The sequence below is a fragment of the Sciurus carolinensis genome, chromosome 4, assembly GCF_902686445.1.
Source record: "Sciurus carolinensis chromosome 4, mSciCar1.2, whole genome shotgun sequence".
In the NCBI taxonomy this organism is placed as follows: domain Eukaryota; kingdom Metazoa; phylum Chordata; class Mammalia; order Rodentia; family Sciuridae; genus Sciurus; species Sciurus carolinensis.
Genome location: NC_062216.1, coordinates 2042489 through 2064506, shown reverse-complemented (window position 1 = coordinate 2064506; position 22018 = coordinate 2042489). Strand labels below are relative to the sequence as shown.

At 49.1% G+C, this 22018-nt stretch overlaps 1 protein-coding gene across 1 annotated transcript in view; it reads left to right on the top strand.

Moving 5' to 3' along the window:
* Csmd1 (CUB and Sushi multiple domains 1) overlaps positions 1-18426 on the top strand; it is a 1673782-nt gene extending 1655356 nt beyond the window's left edge. The window contains exons 64-70 of the mRNA XM_047550875.1: positions 1375-1554; positions 2743-2787; positions 5397-5558; positions 7851-7963; positions 8616-8703; positions 11791-11923; positions 15274-18426. Coding sequence (XP_047406831.1) covers positions 1375-1554; positions 2743-2787; positions 5397-5558; positions 7851-7963; positions 8616-8703; positions 11791-11923; positions 15274-15433 — 881 coding nt within the window. The 3' untranslated portion in view covers positions 15434-18426. The remainder of the gene's footprint in view (positions 1-1374; positions 1555-2742; positions 2788-5396; positions 5559-7850; positions 7964-8615; positions 8704-11790; positions 11924-15273) is intronic.
* The last annotated feature ends 3592 nt before the right edge of the window (positions 18427-22018 follow it).

Below are 22018 nucleotides of genomic sequence, written 5' to 3'. Positions count from 1 at the left end.
TCTGCCCCTCCCACCCCGGCACCCCTCCCGCTGCTGGGAAGCGCCTGCCTCAGGCACGGGGACAGCGTCCCGCTCCTCCTGGACAGCTTCCTGGTCTGAACTGGGCGAGGCTCACAGTTTGGGTCTTAGAGCAGCTGCAAGGCCAGGATCTCGTTGGTGACGCCAGTTGTCAGCCCCAGACTGGCAAGAGGGAGGGCAGGGTCTGTGGTCCATGCTTAGCAAGCCCTCCAGCTGACAGCAGCCGGGTTAAAGCCAGAAACCCGAGGCAGGTGCCTCCACATTGCCTGTTTCCCAGAGAAAGCATTCCTGCATGAGATTACTCCTCTCCTAAGTTTGTGTGACCCTGTGTTGTGTCAGAGAACAAGTATAGACGTTTAGACTTTTTGTTATTGATAAGAATGCACCACTGAAATAGGACCAAATTTAATTTTGTGATTTAATCATGAGAATTAGAAAACGTGTTGTATGGATGAGTCAGAAATCTGCTGTTCATTTCCCCCATCATTAATTTACCAAAACACTGCATCTTACTCTGGCTTTAAGCATAAAGCATCAGGAGAACATTATGAAAAGTTATTTCATTAGAATGTAAGGTTTTGCATAGAATGATTTTCTATGTATATATTAAAATTCTCAGATGTGTAGTTAATTTAAATCTGTCATCTCTACATCACCACTCAAATGCATGGTCTATGTATATGTGCACATACTCACTCACGTACATACCCATTAAGCCGTGCTTCTCCATGTAAAATGGAACTTGCAAGAACTCATCATCTAAGTTTGAAAGTCTGCTAAAATATGAAATATTGGCAATACTTAAAGCAATTGCATTCAGAATTTTAAAATTGTAAATTGGTTTTATAGTAATCTACCATATGGATAGATTACTGAGACATATGGGTAAAGTTTATAAAAAGTGAGGCTAGTTGAAATATATAAGCATTGCAATAACATCTATTCCTAAATTATATTTGTAAAGAAAATAAGAATCTATATTTTAATGAAGTCTCTAAGTGCACATCAAATCTTTACCACTCACTTAATTGAATAATAATTTTCCAAATTGCCACCTGGCAAGAATCAAGCTGTGTTTCTGAGTACATGTCAGTCTGCATGTGCTAGTTTATAAGATTGGTCATCTGAGGATTTTTCAATATTACTTATCTTAACTGCACAGCAAAAGTGTCCTGGTATTTCAGAACTCGGACCTCTACTCTAAATCTCTACATATAATTCTGTGTTCATGTCATACACAAAACCACCCACTCCATAGCCATTTCATACTGCTCACTGTTTGTCTCTGCGGACACGCATGTTACCTCTGCAGTAAGGCGGCCTCCGTGTTTCCTAACGGGGTGAATGCCATTTCAGCTCACGCCTGCCGGCAGCCAGAAACCCCGGCACATGCGGATGTGAGGGCCATCGACCTTCCTGCTTTCGGCTACACCTTGGTGTACACCTGCCACCCGGGGTTCTTCCTGGCAGGTGGATCCGAACATAGGACATGCAAAGCAGATATGAAGTGGACGGGAAAGTCACCTGTGTGTAAAAGTAAGTTGTTGATCCCGGTGTGAAGGTGCATTCCTGAGAGAGGGGAGGAACGTCCCCTGCCCAGCAGCGAACCAGCAGCTCTGAGGCCCGGGAGCAGCAGCAGGAGGGGCATCCTCCCGGCCTCAGCTCCCTGTGTGTGAGCTGTGTGTGGATGTGCACATAGTGAGTGCTCGAGGCATACAGCAGGGTTAAGTGAACACGTAGACTTCTATCTACATCTTAAGCAAAAGAGAAGTGCTGTTTGACTGCAGAAAAGTATTATGAGTTAGAAAAATAATAAACAATACATTTTCAGAAAATGTGCTTCTTAAAACTGAAGATGCATAAATAACTATTACCAAGTGTCTGAGAATATATAAATGATACTACCTGTGTTTTTTTAAGTCCAAAAGCTGTTTGGTGGTGGAGTGTACGTTTATATATTCTTAACATTCGTTGTACTTTTTTAAATCACAAAAGCAATCAGCATGGAAAGGATGCTTTAATCACAGATCTGTGTGCTTACAAATGAGAATAGCCCATGGGTCAGAACCACATGGTCTGCAGGTTTGCCTTGAGTCTGGACAGTGGGAACCGAGTTTGTGGAGCGCGCAATTTCAGCGACTTCAGCCTTGGGTTCCTGGAGCCCATTTCGCAGAGCTCTCAGGTTAGGGATTTTTAAATACTCCCCTTTCCCTTCCCTGTCAGAGCAGATGAATACAAGCTTTTCAAAATCATCATTTGCAGTTTGATCTGTAACTATAAAAGCCAAGAGACTGTAAATAAGTCTAACTCGATAGACTGAATGAACTCGAAGTTCCTCCGTGCCAGTTGATTGGGGGCCCTGGGACACAGAGGGTTGGAATCCTGGATACCTGGGGTTGCTCCCCCTAGCGTGAGGTGGTGTCCCCCACAGGGTGCCAAAGGCTGACCCAAGCCACCCTCATTTGCAAGGCTCTCTGTTGTAGCACCTGAGTGGATTTGCCCGTGAGGTGAGTGTGCCCTGACTCTCCCCATGGAAGACAGTTTCCAGGACACACAGGACACTCTGCTGTCCACACACGGGCATAAGATGCATACGTATACCGTAGTCATATTTGGTACATTTAAAAAATCTGGAGAAAGGAAAATTGCTTCAATTTGACATTTTTTCAGACTTATTAAAAAATAAATGTTTTTGAAAATGATAATTTGTCTTTTTACTTGTAGGTAAAGGAGTGAGAGAAGTTAATGAAACAGTTACTAAAACTCCAGGTTTGTATACCAGAACAGTTATAGATTTCAATCAAATTAAGTGATTTGTTCTCTCCTTATTCTGCACAGTGAAACAATTCTGAGCATTTAAATTTCTGAATTCATTCCACCGGGCAAGGTAGCCTTCCAGTGATCAGGAACCCCACGCCTGCGCAGATTGCTGTTCTGCTCGCCACAGTGGTTTGTGAGTGGAACAACATTGTGTGCAAGGGAAGCCCTGGGCATGCTTGCTCACAGTTTGCTTCCAGCAGAGGCAGACGACAGTCTGAGCCCACATGTGGTATGATGGAGAGCCTTATAAATAGGGTTGCAGGCCTTGCTCTGCACCAGGGAGCTGGCCCAAGCGACGTCACAGTGTGCACGGTCATTGCAGCAGCTCACATGTGCAGCCCCATTGTTCAAGAATCTGCATGATCCAGGACCTCTGCCTTCCAACAAACTCACTATAGCCTGTGGCATGTGGCACTACTCAGCGCATCATGCAGTGAATCTGGAAGGTGCAGCGCTGTTTCCTAAGGGAGGTCTCCGTTACCTGGCACCACTTGGCAAAGTGGTTTGGCTTTGGATATTATTTCAGCTTAAAAACTGTCCCCACATTAAATTCACTGAAGCCGAGTTTGTTTGTTTTAAGCAGAAATAGTCTTTGTAAACAGACGAGGTCATTTGACGAGCGTTTCCCTTACCTGGGTGTTGATTCTGGTTTCTTGGACAGGATGCGCTATGTTGAAGTCAGTGTGGAAGGAAAGTTGTAATTCAGTGCTGCACAATGAATTCTTAGATAGGCAAATTGTGGGACCAGAGGACTCTCCACTCTACATGATGATGAAAAATAAAAAGCCATCTTTCCCCGCTACTTCATTCAAATTTCACAAATCAAGCACAGGAATCGATATCATCCAGGCAACTCTTCCTTTAATGAAAGAAACACGGTGTTTTGTTGTTGAGTGTTTCTTATTTTGTGTTTAAGGTATTGAAATATCTACATGTGCTTTTTGTAGGCACAAACGGCATTGTCAGGGTAACGTCCCCCCTCTGAGGGAGGTGCTAACTACATATGGTCCACCCTAGTGCAGCTCTGCTATTGGCTGTGGTACATTTGCAAACTACCAGCAGAAAGTCAAGTGGCAAGGACCAAAAGAGAGCATGCTACCCCAGGACTCATGGTCACAGCTGAATCCAGAGAAGTGGCTCCTGAGCCCGGTTCTACCTCAGTCTGCCCAGCTAGGCTCGCCCAGTACTGCGAGACACCCACCCCTGTGGAGGGAAGGGCTGGGCGCACACAGGAGTATCCTCAGCTGAGGGTCGCAGAAACCAGTCGTGAAAAACAATCTGGACGTGGTTCTAGAGGCTGTCGATTTCAGTAAACTAAAGCATTTGGGGGTTGCCAGCTAAAACCAGGGCCTCTGGACCTGCTGTGGACTTCAGTGTTTAATGTCAGTGGTCTGTAAGTATCTCAGACACTTGTGTTGCCTTGTCATTTTAACTTGATTTTATTATTTGTTTCTTTATTGTAAAGCTGGGTTTACTCGAAGCCCTGGGAAGCTTTACTCTGCTCTCATGCTTCTCTTGCTAGGTTGCTTGCAGGCTCAGCTTGTCCTGGGAGACAGGAAAGTGGCCAATGGGCTTCAGAGAGAAGGAGGGACGTTGTTGTGACCCCATGATTTTTTCACGTTAATCAGATTTACGGAAACTATTTTCAGAGAGAAATAAATCATTCTTTCTACCTAGCAACTCAATGTGTTCTGACCAATTCTGCTTACAGGGGACTTGTCTAATTAAATAATGTTGGTACGTGATGAAGGCCACCAGGAGAGAACCTTAATGAAACCATTGACGTAGACCTTTACATGGTGATACTGTTGATTTCCATGGTAACACTGGGAAATGGCAGGGTTTCATACACAATTGCTAGCTGAGATGGGAAAGAGAAGAGAAGTGTGATATTTTCCACAAATTATGAAAATGAACTGTATCGGTAACCTCTGCACACCTCCTCCCTGACCTACTGCATCCGTGTGAAAAAGACTTCACGCCTTTTATTTCTGAATTCAATAGATGTATACAAAGGGGCAGCTGAGACGATCTCTTCTCCCTTTCTTACTGACTTTGGGAAGTTTTGCACAAGGAGACCCGGGTAGCGCAGAGCGGCCTGGGTGCGGGCGTTGGCTCCACTGGCAGCGCAGAGCCCTGAGCCAACGAAGCCCACTTGTCTTCACAAGCTGGTGCCAGTCCGCGTGCTGGGAAGCACAGGCTTGCCGAGGGCAGGCACACCTGGCCGATGACATGTGACGGTTCCTCTGAGTGGATGTGAGGGAGTATCAGTTTAGCACTTCCTACTGAGCAAGGAAAATGTGGGTAGAAGCACACCCCACGCCAGGCCTAGGAGGCTGGCCTCGCGGGCGTCCCGGGCTCTGTCCAGCAGGGCAGCAGTTGTGGCCTGCTCTTGCACCGGGCCAGTCTCTCCTGACTGGCACACGAGCTGCGAGCGCTCAGGGCCCCAGCTCACCTCCTTCTCTTGACGGTGGTCTCTCGCCGAGCAGGGGGGCCGTCTGAGCTTGAAGCGCCTGGAGGCCTGCCGCACGCTGACATCTTCTGTCCCCTCCCCACAGTTCCTTCGGATGTGTTTTTCATCAATTCGGTGTGGAAGGGATATTATGAATATTTAGGAAAAAGGCAGCCTGCAACCCTAACCGTTGACTGGTTCAATGCGACCAGCAGCAAGGTGAACGCGACCTTCGCAGCAGCCTCCCAGGTGCAGCTGGAGTTGACAGGTAGGCTCTGAAGGGCTGGGTCAGGAACCGGAGCAGCCTCGGTCACTGCCTGCCAGAGGGCTCGGGGGCGGGCGGCGGTGCTCTTGCTGGGTGGCCTCGCTGGCACTGTCTATCGGCACTGGGTAACCATGGCTGATGATCCACATCATCGATATGACGGGAGCGTGTTGCCACCGTCAAGGTCACAGAACTAGTACAACAAAGTGCGCAATTTCCTGAGAGTGTGTGCAGAATGTTGAATGCAGGATCTGATGTTCGTCTCTAGGTCCGCGTCTCTGAATCTCATTCTCTTGATGTCCTTCCTCTTAACTCACAAGCTCCTCCTGAGTTTTGTCTCCACAGATGACAAAATTAATGGAAAAACAAGCTCTGGTTTCTATGCCAGACGCACACATTCACATTCTCAGCACTTCATATCTATGGCTTTTTCATTCTTATGTAAATCCTGTGCTGCAAGTTCCCTTATTTGATACACACACACACACACACACACACACACACACACATACACATACACTATATGTTTGTGTGTGTGTGTGTGTGTGTGTGTGTATTTTTTTTAACTGATTTAAAAGAGAAAGAGGTAGAGTTGGTCTCAGGAACATTAAGTAGCTCTCCTTCAGAGGCATATTTGAACTTAACAGTCAGAATCTGAGCCCTGCTAGTCACAGACATGCTCAGTCTCCTTCATGCTTAAATTGAGTGACTTTTGCCCCACTCCCGCTTCCTGTAACTGCATACACTTGCCCACACTGACTCCTAAAGGCTTGGAGTCTCCCTGAATCACCCACGGGATGCAGCCCTGACTCTGAATGCCAGGAGGCCTCACAACGCCACCCCTCACCAATCGACAGACAACTCGTCTTTGGGAAGCATGGTGGCAGGTCAAGTTTTCCCATCCTGCACATCTCATTTTCCTGCTTCCTTGGATAGGAAAACAGGGGAAAATAGCCCACATTCCCTGCATTGGGAAAAAGAAAGTGTCCCTAGCTCCAGATGTCAGCAGGGTGTGCCCCTGGCTTGTGCGCTTCTGGGCTCAGGACCCCAGACTTCCTTGTGCTTTGTCCATGGGAATGAACAAATACTGAGACCAGGTGCTGAATGTCTGGTTGTGTCGGAATAAACTGAGGAGCTTTAAACATGTACATTCCTCAGCTTCACCCAAAGCGTTTGGACCTTTCTCCACACAGAATCGGAGATTTGAATTTTCCCCAAGATCAGGCCCCCACAGGATTCAGTGCACCCAGACTCCATGGATCACTGTTGGGAAGTCTGTGGTTAGGACTTGGGGGAGCAAGTCCCAGGATACCCAGCCTTCACACAGCCCAGCTTGACCAGAGTGAGGGGCCAGGTGAGGTGGACGCCGGGAGTTCACACTGGGACAGTGGACTCCTCCTGGATGCTGCTGTCCAGGCCTCGTAACACCCTCAGGAAGGGGACTGTACCTCTCCTGCAGCTTCTGGAGCTGGGTCCAGAGATTCAGAGGCTCGGTGGTTTGCTGATGGTGGGACAAGGTGCCCAAAGGAGAGGGTGGGGAGCTCCTTCTCGTCTGTGGACATGGGCTTCCCTCCTGTGTCTGGTGGAATGGTGGGAGCTGTTCCTGGCACTTTAGAGAGCTGCTTCTCTGGTCTGGGTTAGTGGGAACCAACTGCAGCTTTTCTCAGAAACTTCCAGCACCGCTGCCTCAGCCACCCGTCTCTACGGGGAGGTGGTGCAAGCCGCCTAGCACCCCTCTGTGTGCTGGTTTACTTCCTCTGTGGGCGACTAGAGGCAGGTACAGCCCGCCGGCAGCACGAGGGTCTCTGAACTCCACCCAGGTGGAGCAGGTGGGTGCGACCTCGTCCACCAGTGCTCCGCGCAGCGGCTGTGCCCGGCGTCCTCACTGGCCGGCTTCCCGTGCTGGTCCCGCAACAGTGGCCCACGTCATCCCTGCGAGGAGCTGTATTTGAGTTACCTTGTGGTCTGGTTTTTTCCTACATATTCCTGTCCTCAAAAGTCAATAAAATACGGGTGAAAAGTTCTGGATCTTTCCATCGGAAGGATGTGACCCCTCACTCCCGTTCCTCCTGGCCTAGGTCGGGGAGGGGAATCGGGTCCATCAGGGACACACCAGCTGGCGCTTTCGGGGAAAGCACTGGGGCCAGGACTCAGAAATCAACCAGAACTTCCGTTTGGCTTTCGCGAGCTCTGGCTCCGCTCCTCTTGCTGTGCTCACGTCCAAGGCTGAGGCGGCCGCGGGTCGCCCCTGCAAGTCCCCAGGGGGGACTGATGCCCTGCGTCATCTCTCCACAGGTGTCTACAAGAAGGAGGAGGCCCACCTGCTCCTGAAGGCTTTTCACATCAAAGGCCCCGGAGACGTCTTTGTGAGCGAGTTTGACAACGACAACTGGGGTCTCGACGGTTACGTAAGTGCTGCCTGAGGTCTCCCTGCACCACCAGCTCGGGCCAGAGGGAGGGTCGCCCACCAGGACGCTGGGCAGGGAGTCATTCTGCTTGGGGAACTGGTGTCCCCTTGGCAGCAGGGCCACCTCACCCTGCATTTCATAGTGGTGGAAACCAGTCCCCAAATGAGCATCAGCTGGTCAACAGTGAAGCAGCTGTCCCGTCAGGGTCAGGGCAGGCCTCGAGCCAGGGTGTCTCCCCAGCCACGTCTCTCCCCGGACAGCAGGGCAGCCCCTTCTCAGGACCCCGTGCAGCTGCTCTGAAAGATCGTGCAGTTGAGTCGTCTGGTGTAGGTCCTGGTCACTGGGTGACAAGGAGCCCGGCCCTGTGTGGCGCACAGCCAGTGGCTGGGCCCGAGGGGGTCTCGCGTCACGGGGGCGGTATTATCAATGCATAGGTCCGTCTCCCTGTTGGAGGGGCGGTTGCCACACTGCCACCTTGAGTGGCTCAGCATGAATCCAAGTTAGCTGAAGTCGCTGTCCCGAGTTCAGATCCCAACTGTAAATACGTCACTAGCACCAGGTGGAAGGTCAGACCTGGAGCGAGACGTCTGCCTAGGGCGCGCCGCAGGTCTGCTTTCCACACGTTCCCATCCTCCCTCTTCCCGATTACCAGGTGTCCTCAGGACTTGAGAGGGGAGGATTCACTTTCCAAGGGGACATACACGGGAAGGACTTCGGGAAGTTCAAGCTGGAGCGGCAAGGTAAGCTGCAGGAGTCCCGCTGTGGCCGCGCCAAGGGAGGCAGGAGGGCGAGGTGCCCACAGAAACCGCGCAGCACCCCTGGGAACGAGTGCAGAACTCACGGAGGGCCCAGCACCTTCCACCGTGAGCGGCAAACTCTTTCAAAGAGCAAAATAGACCAAAAAATAAATAAATAAATAAATAAAAAGCTGGGAATGAGGCGCCCAGCACATCACAGGTGGAATTAGTATCCTTCTGTATCAAGAATATTTTAAATTAAGGGCAAAAACAATGGAACTCAAGTTAAAAATGAGCAAACTCTACCACCCTAAGAAAACCATGGGTTGTTAAAAGTGAACAATAAATAAATAAGTAAGTAAGTAAAGCAGAGTAGTCACAAGGGGCCAACACCCCTATGAAAGATCCTTCAAAGTATGTATCTGTGCAAAGCATCAAAGGTCACGTTCAGTCGCCAGGATGCGCAGCTTAACACGAGGTGCCAGCGATCCCAGGACGCTCAGGCCGTGGCTCCGGGGCCTGCGAGTGCACTTCTGTGGCTGGAGTCCTCTCACCCCGCAGCCTCTCCAGAACGTTTGGCTGGCAGGCGTGGCCCTTGCTCCCCACATGCAGCGGTGCTGAGTGGAGAGGTTTCATAGTTAGAGTAGCTCCCACAGGCTACGCAGGGCTGGCAGGGAGCTGTTCCAGCAAACACGTTGTGGGGGACGGCATTGACGGGAAGCGGTGCACTCAGCATCTTGGGTGCAGCGAGTGAGGCCCGTGCACCGCGGGGTGTTCCTGGCCCGCAGGAGAGCTTCCCACTGGGCACAGCCTCCGTCCTTTGGTTTCCTCTCCCTTCTGATTTTGACCTGGGGCCGAGCAGGAAGGTGAAGGGAAGGGCCGCTGCCCAGCGCGCCTTGCCTTCTGCAGTCTGACAGGAAGAGCGCGGGGCTGCTGAGCCCGGGAGGGAGCGCAGTCAGCTCGCTGTGGCGTGGTCCGCACCAACCTGCCGGCACCAGCACAGCAGGAGAGGCACCTTACATCGGGATCGGCGCTTGTTGCTGCCAGGTTGTTGGAACTCCTTTGTACTCGACCGGAAGCAGGCAGGGAACACGCTGATTTATGAAGAAGGTCGCCGCACAGAGGAACAGCGGGCAGAACCCTGTGACGGTGACCACGGACGACCTCCTGCCCCAGGACCCACCCTGGTCCGGGCAGGCCAGCCTGCGCCTCAGCGCGTGCGCAGGAGGGAAACCGCCGTGCAAGGCTCTCCACCTTCGCTAACCGAGGGCGCCATGGAGCGGACCATGCTGCCAGCAGGGGTGGCGGCCCCCCAGGGTGGAGCGTGCTGTTTTGGGGTACTGGAACTGGAACAGAGGAAGCCGTAGGTGAGCGCTGCCGCCGGCGGCACCCCCCACCCTGCGCTGGATCCTGAGGCTGCCTGCCCGTCTCCCAGCAGTGAACGCTGCAGGCCAGGCAGGGTCAGTGGGTGGCTGAGTTCACTGAAGCAATGAACTGACCCAAACCAGCACTGCGCTATCACCGATTTTCTGCCCTTTGCTAAGTTGCATTTTAGCCTAACTAAAGAACAGCTTGAATTGACAATTTTTATTCTCATGTGGTGATAAGCTTATTGTCAGAAAGAGCGATTTGCTTCACCAAATAATTTGAATCTTAAGCAAGTTTCGCACTCGACTAATTAGAAAAGTGTATGTTTAAGTAACACTTCATGAAAAAGCATTTAAGAGTGATGGCTTCGAACCTACTTTGTGGATAAAAATAACCACTTGGTTGTCTCTAGTCAACAGATAAACTGCAAAAAAATAAAAAGATAATTTCATTAAATGAATGTTTAAGTCCAGTACATTTGAAGACAACTTTAGTGCAAAATCTTGTGTGAGACACTCAACATGAATTAATTTCCTTATTAAAATTGAGTGACTCCCACATACAGAGAAGGAGAGAGAATGTGTGGAGATCTTGAATCCGATGATTGGTTTCTATCCAGAAGGGAAAGGACTCCTGACTCCACAGCAAAGGAAGACACCCCCTCCCAGCATGGCAAGAGCTTGAACAGACAGTTCTCTGAAGATTTACAAAGAGCCCGTAAATGACCAATGAACTCAAGACGTCGCACATGATGGCCAGAACACCAGGGGACTCCTGTGGTTCCTGGGGCCCTGGGCCATTCCTGCCATGGGAACAAGTGGACACTATTTCACCGTCCCAAATCCAGTGCCAGGGCAAAAGCGCCCCTTGGCTTACCTCTTCCCATGCCCGTCTCCGGATGCTCAGGTTAAGAGAGAAGAGGGACCTGGCATTTTCCCTTCACATTAAGTGACTCCAGGCATTGAGGTCAAATGCATTTCAAACTCATTTCATACAGAGACTCTTCAAGAACCGACATCGGTCTTTGACAGTAGACAGGTAATTAATGTTGCTGGTTTGAGTTTTCCACTGGCCTGTCTCAGTGTCAGTGCGCAGCAGGGTAAGGCATGGAGCCCTTCCCAGCCTCTGAGCTGCTGGCCTGGTTCCCTCCTCCTGGGCACAGTGCTAGCTCAGCACTTCCTTTGTCCCCGTGCAAACGCAGTGTGGAATCCAGCTGCAGCTCCCCTTCAGTGTTTCAGAACTGTGCGATGGATTTTGGAACATGCCTATTGCATTTCCATAGCCATATGTGGGGAATTCTATGCCCTTTATGTTGAGAAGTGGACGTCCGTGTAATCTCAGTGCCCGATATTTGACTCAGTGGGCTCAGGACAGGAGAAAGCAGCACACCTCTCTCTATATAAACAGCAACAAGAACTTTATTAGTTTTTATGCACGTACGCATACCTACAACTAAAACAAAAGGATATCTAGTGACCCAGTCATCTTCCCCACATCTATAGCGTGAGGCTGCTTCACAGCACCTGGGCTGCCAGTATGGAACAGGCAGCTTTCCTATAGTGGTCACTCAAGTGGACATTGAATCTCCAGAAAGGAGTGTCCATTGGATTCCCGTGGCACTGAAACTCCCACTCTTATAGGGTATGGGTTCATTTGTCATGAACATCGCTTTCTCTGAGTTAAGTACAGTAACTGCACATTTCAATCCCCCTTGTCTTCCAGATGCCCTGGGCTCTGGTGAGGACCCTGCGAACCAGCACCAAGGCACCAGCAGCGGCTCCGTGGCAGCGGCCATTCTGGTTCCATTCTTCGCTCTGATTTTATCAGGGTTCGCATTTTACCTCTACAAACACAGGTACCGGAGACACGTGGCTCGTCGGGGAAGGCACTGAGTGTGGGGCGTGGTCTGAGAGTGGCGTGCCCTTGATTCCACGCCTGTCTGTTCTGCATGCCGCACATCCGACTGGCTCTAAGAACGCTGGGTGCCAAGAGTTTGTGTTGCTTGCTTCTTTTTCTGTTCTTGTTTGTTAGCTATCTTACTTGTCAGCAGGGCACATCTGGGTCATTAGCTTTAAGAGAGTAGCGTACAGGCGACAGGTGGCCTCTGCTCCTTGAATGGCCCTCAGCCTTCCCGCAGGAGGTGCAAAGACTGTGCTCCGTGAATCTATGACTCATAAGCTGTTTAGTGACTTGGTCCTTCAGCAAGTAAAAGTTGAGCTCTTAATACACACTAACCAACATCATCCTCACTGTCCCTTGAGGAAGTTCTGGATATTTATTAATTTTGAAATTCTGATTAATTGGAAAGTGTCAAAACTTAGAGTAGAACCATTGTTTTTGGATGGAATCCTTTCCTTGGGGTTAATGTGATCACACTCCCAAAAAAGGAAAAAGAAAAAAGGCTGTGGAAGAATTATAAAGCCCTTGAAAGTGTTGTCTCCATGCACATGTTACTCTGAGGAGTTTGGCTTATGTGAAATTGTTCTAATCTATTGAATGAAAAGGGGCATTCCCTGAACTAGCAGCAAAATGTAGCAGTCCCCGGAATAAGGTTAAAGTATGGTAGTGGTGTCAAATATTAATTTATGCGATACACATATTTTTACTTAATCCTGGTTAAAACATAATAAAACTAGTTTGAGGAAGGCATTTTTTAGTAACTCAAAGGCAACTTTAACTATGTGCTTTCTTACAGTTTTAAAAATATATACAAAATAGTAAGAATGTTGCTTCAAAGTTGCATTGCACCTGCTTTTGCAGGTAAACTAGCTGCAACTGTGGTTGGTAAAGTGTGTTTTAAAAAGGCAGCCCAGTAAAAGATACATCAGATGGTATTTGCAAAATTAAAGATTGCTGGGCTGGGGTATAGCTCAGTGGCAGAGTGTGTACTTTGCATGCACAAGGCCCTGGTTCAGTGCCCAGCACATACACAAAAAAATGATTGGCACACCTTTAATTATAATTTTTTTTGTTTTTGAAGAAAAAAATATCCTGAGCTGCTGTAGGGGCACATTTGTGTAATTTCAGAGACTCAGGAGGCTGTGGTGGGAGGATTGCAAATTTTTGCTAGCCTCAGGGACTTAGCCAGATCCTGTATCAAAATAAATAATTTTTAAAAGGTCTGGGGATATAGTTCAGTGGTAAAGACCCCCTGGGTTCAATCCCCAGAACCCTCCCTTTAAAAAAGCAAAGCAGGGCAAAAAAGAGGCTGTGCACGTGGGCCTGGCGAGCCTCAGGCTTGAGCCTCCGGCCCTCAGCTGGAGCCAGGGCCAGTCGCCGTCAGCAGGTGCAGTGCAGCCACCTTACCCGCACAGCCTGGAGCAGGAAGAGCTCCTCTCCCTAAACTGGATCTCTGTCCCTTATCAGGTTGATGGATCTTCTTTCCCAAGTTCCTCTAGGCGCTGTCCAATCCCCACGGACAGTAGCACGGATAATTCACACAAACTCAGGTTCGCTGGCTTGGCGTCCACGTAACCCAAGGAGAGGCTCTACCCCATGAGGGCAGTGTCCCCAGCATTCAGTGCTGTCCAGTGGCCAGCGCCCTCTGCAGCCTCCCTCAGCCCAGGAGCCCCAGCAGATGGTCCCCCACCCCTCAGAGAGCAGGCTCTGGGGTGGCTCAGAGGTGCAGACCTTCCTGTGGGCCTCGCAGTCTCCATCCTTTGACAGGCAGACCCCACACAACTGTGTGCGGGTGTGTCTAAGTGAACGGGGACTTCCGGTTGCACCTTGGTTTAAGACAGCGTAGCCTGGGGTGTGCTCTGTGCACACCACAACTCTCCTCCTCAAACTGGACGTTTCCTTGCCGCTGCTCAGTGGCTAACTGCCTCTGTGAAGGCCATGTGTGGACAGCCTCAGACTCGCCACGGACGCCCGTGTTTCCTGTGGGTCCGACACCTCCTCTGGTGGGCAGGGCACTGGCTGTCACCCAACTGTCACCTCTGAGGGAAGGCCATCCACTCACTGCTCTCGGAGGGCACGGCCAGCTGCTGTGGCCTGCTGTTCTGCAGCCACTTCTCCGAGCTCCTGTCCCCATCCAGGGGACTCTCCTACCCTCTCGGCACAGCCCTTGGTGGTCGGCTTGGCGTGTCTCCAGGTAAAACCTGTGTCCACCTGTTGCCGAGTCTCTCACTCCCTATGAGCTGGGAGCTGTTTCTCAGTCAGGGCCCAGCTCGGCGCCTGGTGGGCTGTCCAGGTTTCCCTCCCCAGAGACCCGAGGCCACCTCCAAGCCTGGCTCTGCGTCTGCCACGGGAGCGCACGCTCAGCCAGGTCTTCCCTTCATTCACATCAGACTGGATTTGTTGCTGCCTGAGGGTTTCTGAAGTTCGAGGTCCCTGACTTCTCTGACTCCGGGGCTCTTGAAATTGACGTTTGGCTGACAGAGACCCATTTTCTGAGGCTCACATGCTTTTTATGTGTCTTTTTCTTAATGAACACATTGTAACTTGAAAGAAAATCAACTAAGTCACTCAAGTAAAATTTTTTTTTATGTCCAGTATCAACTGGTTCTTGGGCTGGCTGGGTTATTTGCATTGAAGTTCTATTCTTACCATTTGACATATTTGTTTTCTGTAAATTTTTCTGGAATAAGGAAAACAAAGAAGCCAGACCTCATATATGTTAGATCTCTTCAATCGAAACACCCTCAGTGATTGTATCATGGATTATATGTGTGTGTGGGTTTCTTTTTATCACAACACATAAAAATATTTTAATAATAAGTATAGTTTCTTTTCTATAAGCAGACTAATGTTTAACTCACTAGAAAAAAAGTTAAACTTCCAAAATAACAAACATTTAGTGAATTAATATAGTGTTTCAGGCTGGGATCCCACAGGTAGGCATCCTATCATCTTTTCTTCAGGGTAACAAAAAATTCCTTGGCATCCCCGAAGCCTAGACCAGGAACAGTTGACTCTCCAAACCAGAATCTCCCGGTCTACAGCCTGGAAGAGAATCCCAGTATCCAGGAGCATCCCAGGAAGCACTAATAGTTCTTGGTTTGGGAAATTGCTTCCAGTCTTTAAAGCCTATTGTGATTCCAACCACGAATGTTTTTAAGTCAGCTCTGGTATTGGGCAGGTGGCACCAGGTCGGCCGCCCCATCCTGTGCTTCCTGTACCTGTGGATCCGCCCCACGCACAGCGTGACTGTTGAGCCTGCAACTGGCATTGAGCTACTAACTGTGCATTCTCTCTTCCCTTTAGAACAAGGCCGAAAGTTCAGTACAATGGCTACGCTGGACACGAGAACAGCAACGGACAGGCTTCGTTTGAAAACCCCATGTATGACACAAACTTAAAGCCCACAGAAGCGAAGGCTGTGCGGTTTGACACGACTCTGAACACAGTTTGTACAGTGGTATAGCCCTCAGTGCCCACAGGACTGATCCATAGCCATACCTCTGACGGACAAGCAGTGATTCCTTTGGTGCCATATACCACTCCCTTCTTCTCTTGCTTTGCTGCAGCGACCTTTACCATTGTCCACTGGTGTACGTGCAGCGGGGATTCCACTCAAATGGGGCAGGGTCTTCTGAGGATCAGACTTCAAACACATCTTCATTCCAAGCGTGGACTCGGAATGCCTGGCTGCATCGGCTTGAAAGTAAGGCCCCTCAAGGGAGACCGCTGAGTCGTGCGGACACGTGGCCCTCAGTGCCTCAGGCTTTGGTTGGCCAGTGTGGCTGGGATGCCTCGCAGGGCAATCTTCGGGTCACGTGGATACATCCTCGGGCGCGGTGACAAAACGGTAGCACCATGTTGTGTGTTTCTTGTTTTCTCTTTCACCCCCACGGACACAAATACGCTAAAAGGAAAAGGCTTTCTCCAGAGGACAGCTCTGATAGGTGCACACACTCACCACCGCTTCACTCTGTCCTCCCCAAGACCCGAGAGCTCACGGAGCCCTCGTCACCTCGAGAGCCCATCACTAGGCACATTGGCGCATTTTCCAGTCAGCTGTTCTATTGCAGAATTTTTGATGCACAATTTTTTGCACTAGTGTTTTAGGAATGACTAAGATTCTGATAACTATTTACACAGGGTTTACGCACACCGTCCATTGTATATAAGCATCCTTTCACATCGTGAAACTAAACACACCACCACCGGTTCAGTTGAGGGTGAGACTCGCCACGTGTGGTACAGGGTTTAAAGGGGAATGCAGAGTTGGAGAGGTTTGCTTTATCACTGCTTCTATTAGCTACATTCATGTGCTGATTTCACTGAAGATGTGCAGCAGGAACAAAGAGGCCTTCTGTTTCCTGTGTCTCCCTCCCTGAGCTTCGTCACCCAGTCACTGTCTGTCATATGCACTTCCCGGCAGGGGTTTGCAGAGGTGTCTGTTTGCCATGTACAGATGTGAATAGTAATTTATTTTAGGTAGCTTGTGGCCTGTGGGTTCCGCTGACAGAAGTCCTCCCTCGGCCTCGCTGGTTCTTCCTTCTCTGTGACATCACTCTCCGGTATTGCGTTGAAAGACAGTCTCATACCACAGTTGCACCTTGAACTTATGGGCATTGTTCAGGGTCAGACACTAATTGTCCCTTGGGTGGCAAGGGAGGTGCACACACTGCCCTCTGAACCATCAGTCTTACTTGTTGGCTTCCCTTTTGTTTCACGCGTTAGGATTCCAGACAGATCATCTCAGTGATTTTTCAGTCTTACATTCCATCGTAGGAGATCATAAATTACACTATAAATAAGATAGTCTGTGCTTCCCAAAGTGGATAAGATCAAAAACGTGGGTAGAAGATGTGACCATGAGAATGTTGTGTAAGAAATTCAAAGTGAAGATCATGTTTATTTTTATTTATACGTTTGATAAAAGTATTTTTGGAAAGATAATGCTTATTTTATTATTTGATGTTTAAGTACATATCCCACACGTTGAGAATGTCCCCTTTGCACATTCCAGCTCTGCACCAGTGGAAGTGTCAGGGTGCCGCCCTGGCCTCCAGCTTGCTGTGACGGGCACATCCAGGCTAGCGTTAGGACTGACCTGTCTGCCTGGCTGCTGAATGTTTACATGCAGGACTTCACCAGTGACACAGGAAGGGACCCAGCAGGACAACTGCTCATTCTCTGAAAGTCATGCATTCCGGTCTGAGCACTCAGTAGGTCTTGCACTCAGCTCCGTGGCCTCCACTGGGGCCCCTGGTCCTTTGGGCTCCATGTTGTTGGACTCCATCCTGTTGTTCTCTGGCCAAGCTGGCCACTTTCCCAGAGATTTGCTTTGCAGATGGGGATCCTTCCATGGTTTCTTCTGGGCAGATTGGAAAAAGTCAGGAGGAGCCGTGCTCCTAACATACATATTGAACTGAAACAAACAGAAAATGTCAGAAAGTATGAGGATCGTTGTGTGCAAGGGAGAACAGGGTTACTATATATATATTAGGTGTATATACATATATATATATATATATATATATACTGTACATATCTAAGTTTGAGTCATTCAAACTAGGTGCAAAATGCTGACTTCAGAGTCTGAATTAACGTCTCTGCCCCCACGCCCCTGACCTGCCTGCTGGTCAATGACGTCATGAAGTCCTGGGAAGACAGAACGTGCATACATACACAGAGCCACCTACCAGATCAGTACTATTGTCCTTTGTGTGCAAAATCAACTGTCCTATGGGTGCCAGTTTGGAGCATGCTATTTGAAACCGAGAGACAAACCTTGAGTGGATTTCCAGGTGAGCGTCCGCCCAGGCTCCTCCAGGGTGCGTGCGGTGCTCCCCAGTCCTCTGCCGGGCGCTGAGGACGCCAGGGCAGGCAGGAGCACGCTTGCTGGTGAGGGCTGGAGGACTCTTCCCCGCGCCGCGGGGAGGGAGGACCGCTGCTGCGAAGGCCATGTGCTTCAAAGCTGTTCAAAACTGCTGCTTGTCTCACACATCTTGCCTTCCTTCAGGCTAGCTGCAATAATTTTTTTCTTCTGTAAAATATTTTGTACACAACAACAAAAAAGCTATTATAAAAAGGGGAAAAAGAAAGCTGGCATTATGATCAGGAAAACCCACGTCATCGCCACCCACCCGCCGTCCCCCACACGCTGCTGTCACCAAGTAGGTGCGAAGACCTTTTTGTACAGAGATATATTTTTTATGAAGAATTTGTAAAATTATTAAATATGCTGTAATTTTTTGATTAATGTAGGTAAATTGTTAAAAAAAATAAATGTTTTTACAATACAAAACTGTAATTTTCCCAATAATGTAAAATGTACCATCTCTAGCTGATCTCTGGTTCCTGTCCTATTCCACGCGTATCAATATTAAAGTGGCCTGTTAAAATGAACAGTATCTTTTTTGTCAAAAACTATAAAGAGAGTGTAATATAGCCTGTGCAATGCCACCTATCTTTAAAGCAAATCAGAGTTCTAATTAAATATTTAATTTTAGATTTCTACTTTTCGTGTGAATTTGTTTTAGCTTTAATACCTACACGTAATTCTGCCGTGGGGGAGGGAAAGAATGAAGCCTAGTTAAAAGTGTTCAATGTTCCTGGAACCAAGTTCATATTTTCCCAAGACTTCCACATTGCTGTTATTAATACACTGCCCACTTTGGGGGGACCCATGAAACCCAGCAATAATGCTGAAGTGAAGATTTCTCTGCCTTGCATCAAAAGCCAAAGTCAAAAATTATGGCTCTGTCATTTCTGTCTCGTTGGGGTAGTCCTTCTCTAAACTGGAAAGTGGCATTCGAGGGAACCATCGACATATTCACCAGAGCACATCCAACACCCCACTTAAAGCAGGCTCCGCAGGACACTCTCCCACGGCAGTTGTCCACCATTCAAGTCCTGGTTGAGAGAAAGCAGAATGCTTTGACCGGTTTCAGTGGTCCGTGAAGCCCAGGGCTTTCAGTTAAACTGAGTGATGCACTAATTGTCCTGAAAGTCCAGTTATTGCAAAGTGAAGAGGGGCCAAAATTGACAAGGAGCCCCGCACTGGCTTCAGAGTAGCACACTTTGGTATGTAACTGGCACTCTGGGTCGGGTGGCCCTGAAGTGTGCTCAGCTGGCAGCGGCTGCAGACCAGCTGCATGCAGACACGACAAGACTGACTTGCAGAAGATGCAGAGGACCCTCCGGTCACGGCAGGCTTTGTCCCCCACCATTTATATTTTTTGCAGGACTGGGGTTGAACGCCACTCTCGCTAGGCAAACACTCTCCTAGTGAGCTGCATCCCCTGTCCTTCCCTTTCCATGTGTTAGAAGACAAGCAGAAATTTGGAGAAGTTACTTTACCCAAAGACAGACATCTAGGCAGAGCTCATACTGGAGGTTTCTTCTTTCTTTTATTTTCACCAAAAATACCACATTATTAAGTTTTTAGTAATGCTTTTTTTGTCAATTATTCTCTCGTTCTACCTGTGAATTCCCCTCATTTGGTAAGTACTGTATGTACTGCAGGCTAAGATTTCTAGGAGAAATAGCACTCTATATTATTCACCTTAACCTCTCCCCGAAGTCCCATGTGTAACATGCTCTCAAGAGCCACGAACAGATCAAGGTGGAATTCTGCAGCTACCGAAATCAAAAGAGCTTACTTTCAACTCAACTTTTCACCAGTGCATCTTGAACGTTGCCTGGGAGCTCACCGTTGCTACTTCAGGAATGCTTGTCACAGGTAGGGAGGCCTGCGCAGAGTAGGTCCTCCAAATGTTGTTGTATTTGAACCTGGTGCCTCAGTGACTCCATGCTCAGGGCGTGGGTGTCTTGAAGGACCGTGAGTTTGAGCCGGACGCCCCGTGGACTGGTGGCTGCCCACCGTGACCACACATCTGTCCCCAGCGATGGCTCTTTATAGCAACACAGTGCAGGCAGGCTTGCCTCGTGAGTGCATCTCCACAGCCTCAGAGGGGGACCCCAAAGGTGTGCCACCACTGACCCTGCCTCTGCGTGGCCCAGAACTCAGGCAGGCTCGTTCCAAATCCAGGTTTAGGTGTCCCTGCAGGTGTGATAACAAATCCTAGCCCTATGGGCCATCAGAACTGCTAGGGGTGGCCGAGAGTTTACCAAGTGCCCCTTTGCCATAGTCAGTCCAAATCCCACTGGAGGGTCAATTCCTCTATGTGCATTGAATGGCCAGAGGGGCAAATGTGATTCCACGTGTCAAAATGACTAAAACCATGCAGATTGATACTATATGATGTAAAATCATTAGATTTGCAATGGATAATGTCAGATAAGGTTAGTAATTACTCGGAAGAGGGAGCAAGGAAAAGGAATTGTGTGTCATCAAGGGTCTTCTGAGTGGCCTGCAATGGGGATTTGGGCAGGACACAGTGCCATTTAAGTTGGTACAATACTATCTATGCTCTGGTGAAAATAATTGTAAAAAACTTAAATACAGCCCAGTGCACAGTAGGACCCAGATACATCTACCTGTATCTGTTGATCATCTGTGTGCCTGTCATCTGTCCATCTGCCATCTGCTTATCATCCAGCTATGCATTTATCAACCATCTGTCCTAATCATCTGTATCAATCATCTATTGTCTACCCGTCATTTATCAACTAATCATATCTATGGAGTATCGATGTATATATGTATCATCTATCTAACCATTTGTTATTTATTTTAAAATTGTAATCTGAGACAGGTAATGAAAATAACTCTCTTTGACAGAGTTTTTAGACCCCTATGCTGATTTCATCATAGCCCTTGTCTATTCATGTTTGAAATGCACGGTACTTTAACTTCTAAAATAATGGATGTTGACGGTCACTGGGAAAACCCACTGCACGGGTGTTTGTGTCTGTGCTGGGCGAGTCACACACCTGAGAGGTAAGGAGTACTGGACGGGATGCAAGATGGCGGCTACGGGAAGGCTGCCTTCCTAGTTGCTCGGACGCGCAGGATTCAAGTAGTGGAGTCCTGCTCCTCAGCAAGGTGGGTGATATTGGGGTTTCACTAAAACTCAATATTGGGTAGTCAGAGAGTCTTGGAGACCCAGAAACTTGGGTGCATTGAACAAAGAACAAAGACTGGGCTGGAGCCAAGCCCATTGTGGCTTAGCACGGAGGATGGGAGAATAGAGAGACCCACACAGACAGATTCCTGAGCTCAGCAAAGCAGCCTCAGCTGATCAGAAAAACCCTCAGCTGCTCCTGAGGCTGCACTGTGCTCTGATACTTGAACAGGGCTGTCTGTTTCTCAGCTGGCTGCAGAGAACTGAGGCAGAGCCATCCTGAGGTGGCCAGCCTGCGGCTGCTGCTGTAGAGCTGGGAGGTCTGAGGAAACACAGCCGCCATGTTATCCAGGCAGATGCCTGCCTGTGGCCTGGGGCGTACCTAGCAGAACATGTGTGAAACAGGCACAGAGAAGACTGTACCCTGGGGTTTCAGGTGGAGAGTGAAGAGAGTCCTGCTTGTTTCCCCTTTGATCTGGCCTCTGAAGCAGGTTGGACATCTGAACAGACAGGTGTGAACACACTCAGGGACTAAGTTCACCAAGCCCAGGAGGTCTGTGTTTGTGGGTGGCATATGGGGTGAAAGATTGGCTGTCCTGCTCATGAGTAGAATCCTAGGGAGACTCCTGAGATCCAGACTCCTGACAGAGATCAGTAACTGCATGACCCTAGGGATGTGATGACCTGCTCTTTCCAGAGCAGACTCCTCCCAGCAAAGCCCCCGAGGCCTGATTAGACTAAACCCAGCCACAGGATCTCCCCTTCTAGGACCCTGCAGCAGCCCCACGCTGGAGCATTGGGATCTAGTCTGTGAAGACAGAACTCCAGCTGACAGTACTTCCCACTCCATCCTACCCCATTCTGGTGGGAAGAGAAGCTGAGAATCATTTCAACCAGCTTCATGTTGAGGCTGTTCCAACTGAGAGCTCAGAGAGCAACAGAAAAGGAGGAAGGGATTAGCAGCCCCAGTCCTTGCTCTTGCTCTCAGTTCACAGCTCAACGAGAACTGGAAGAAAGACACTCAGGCACAG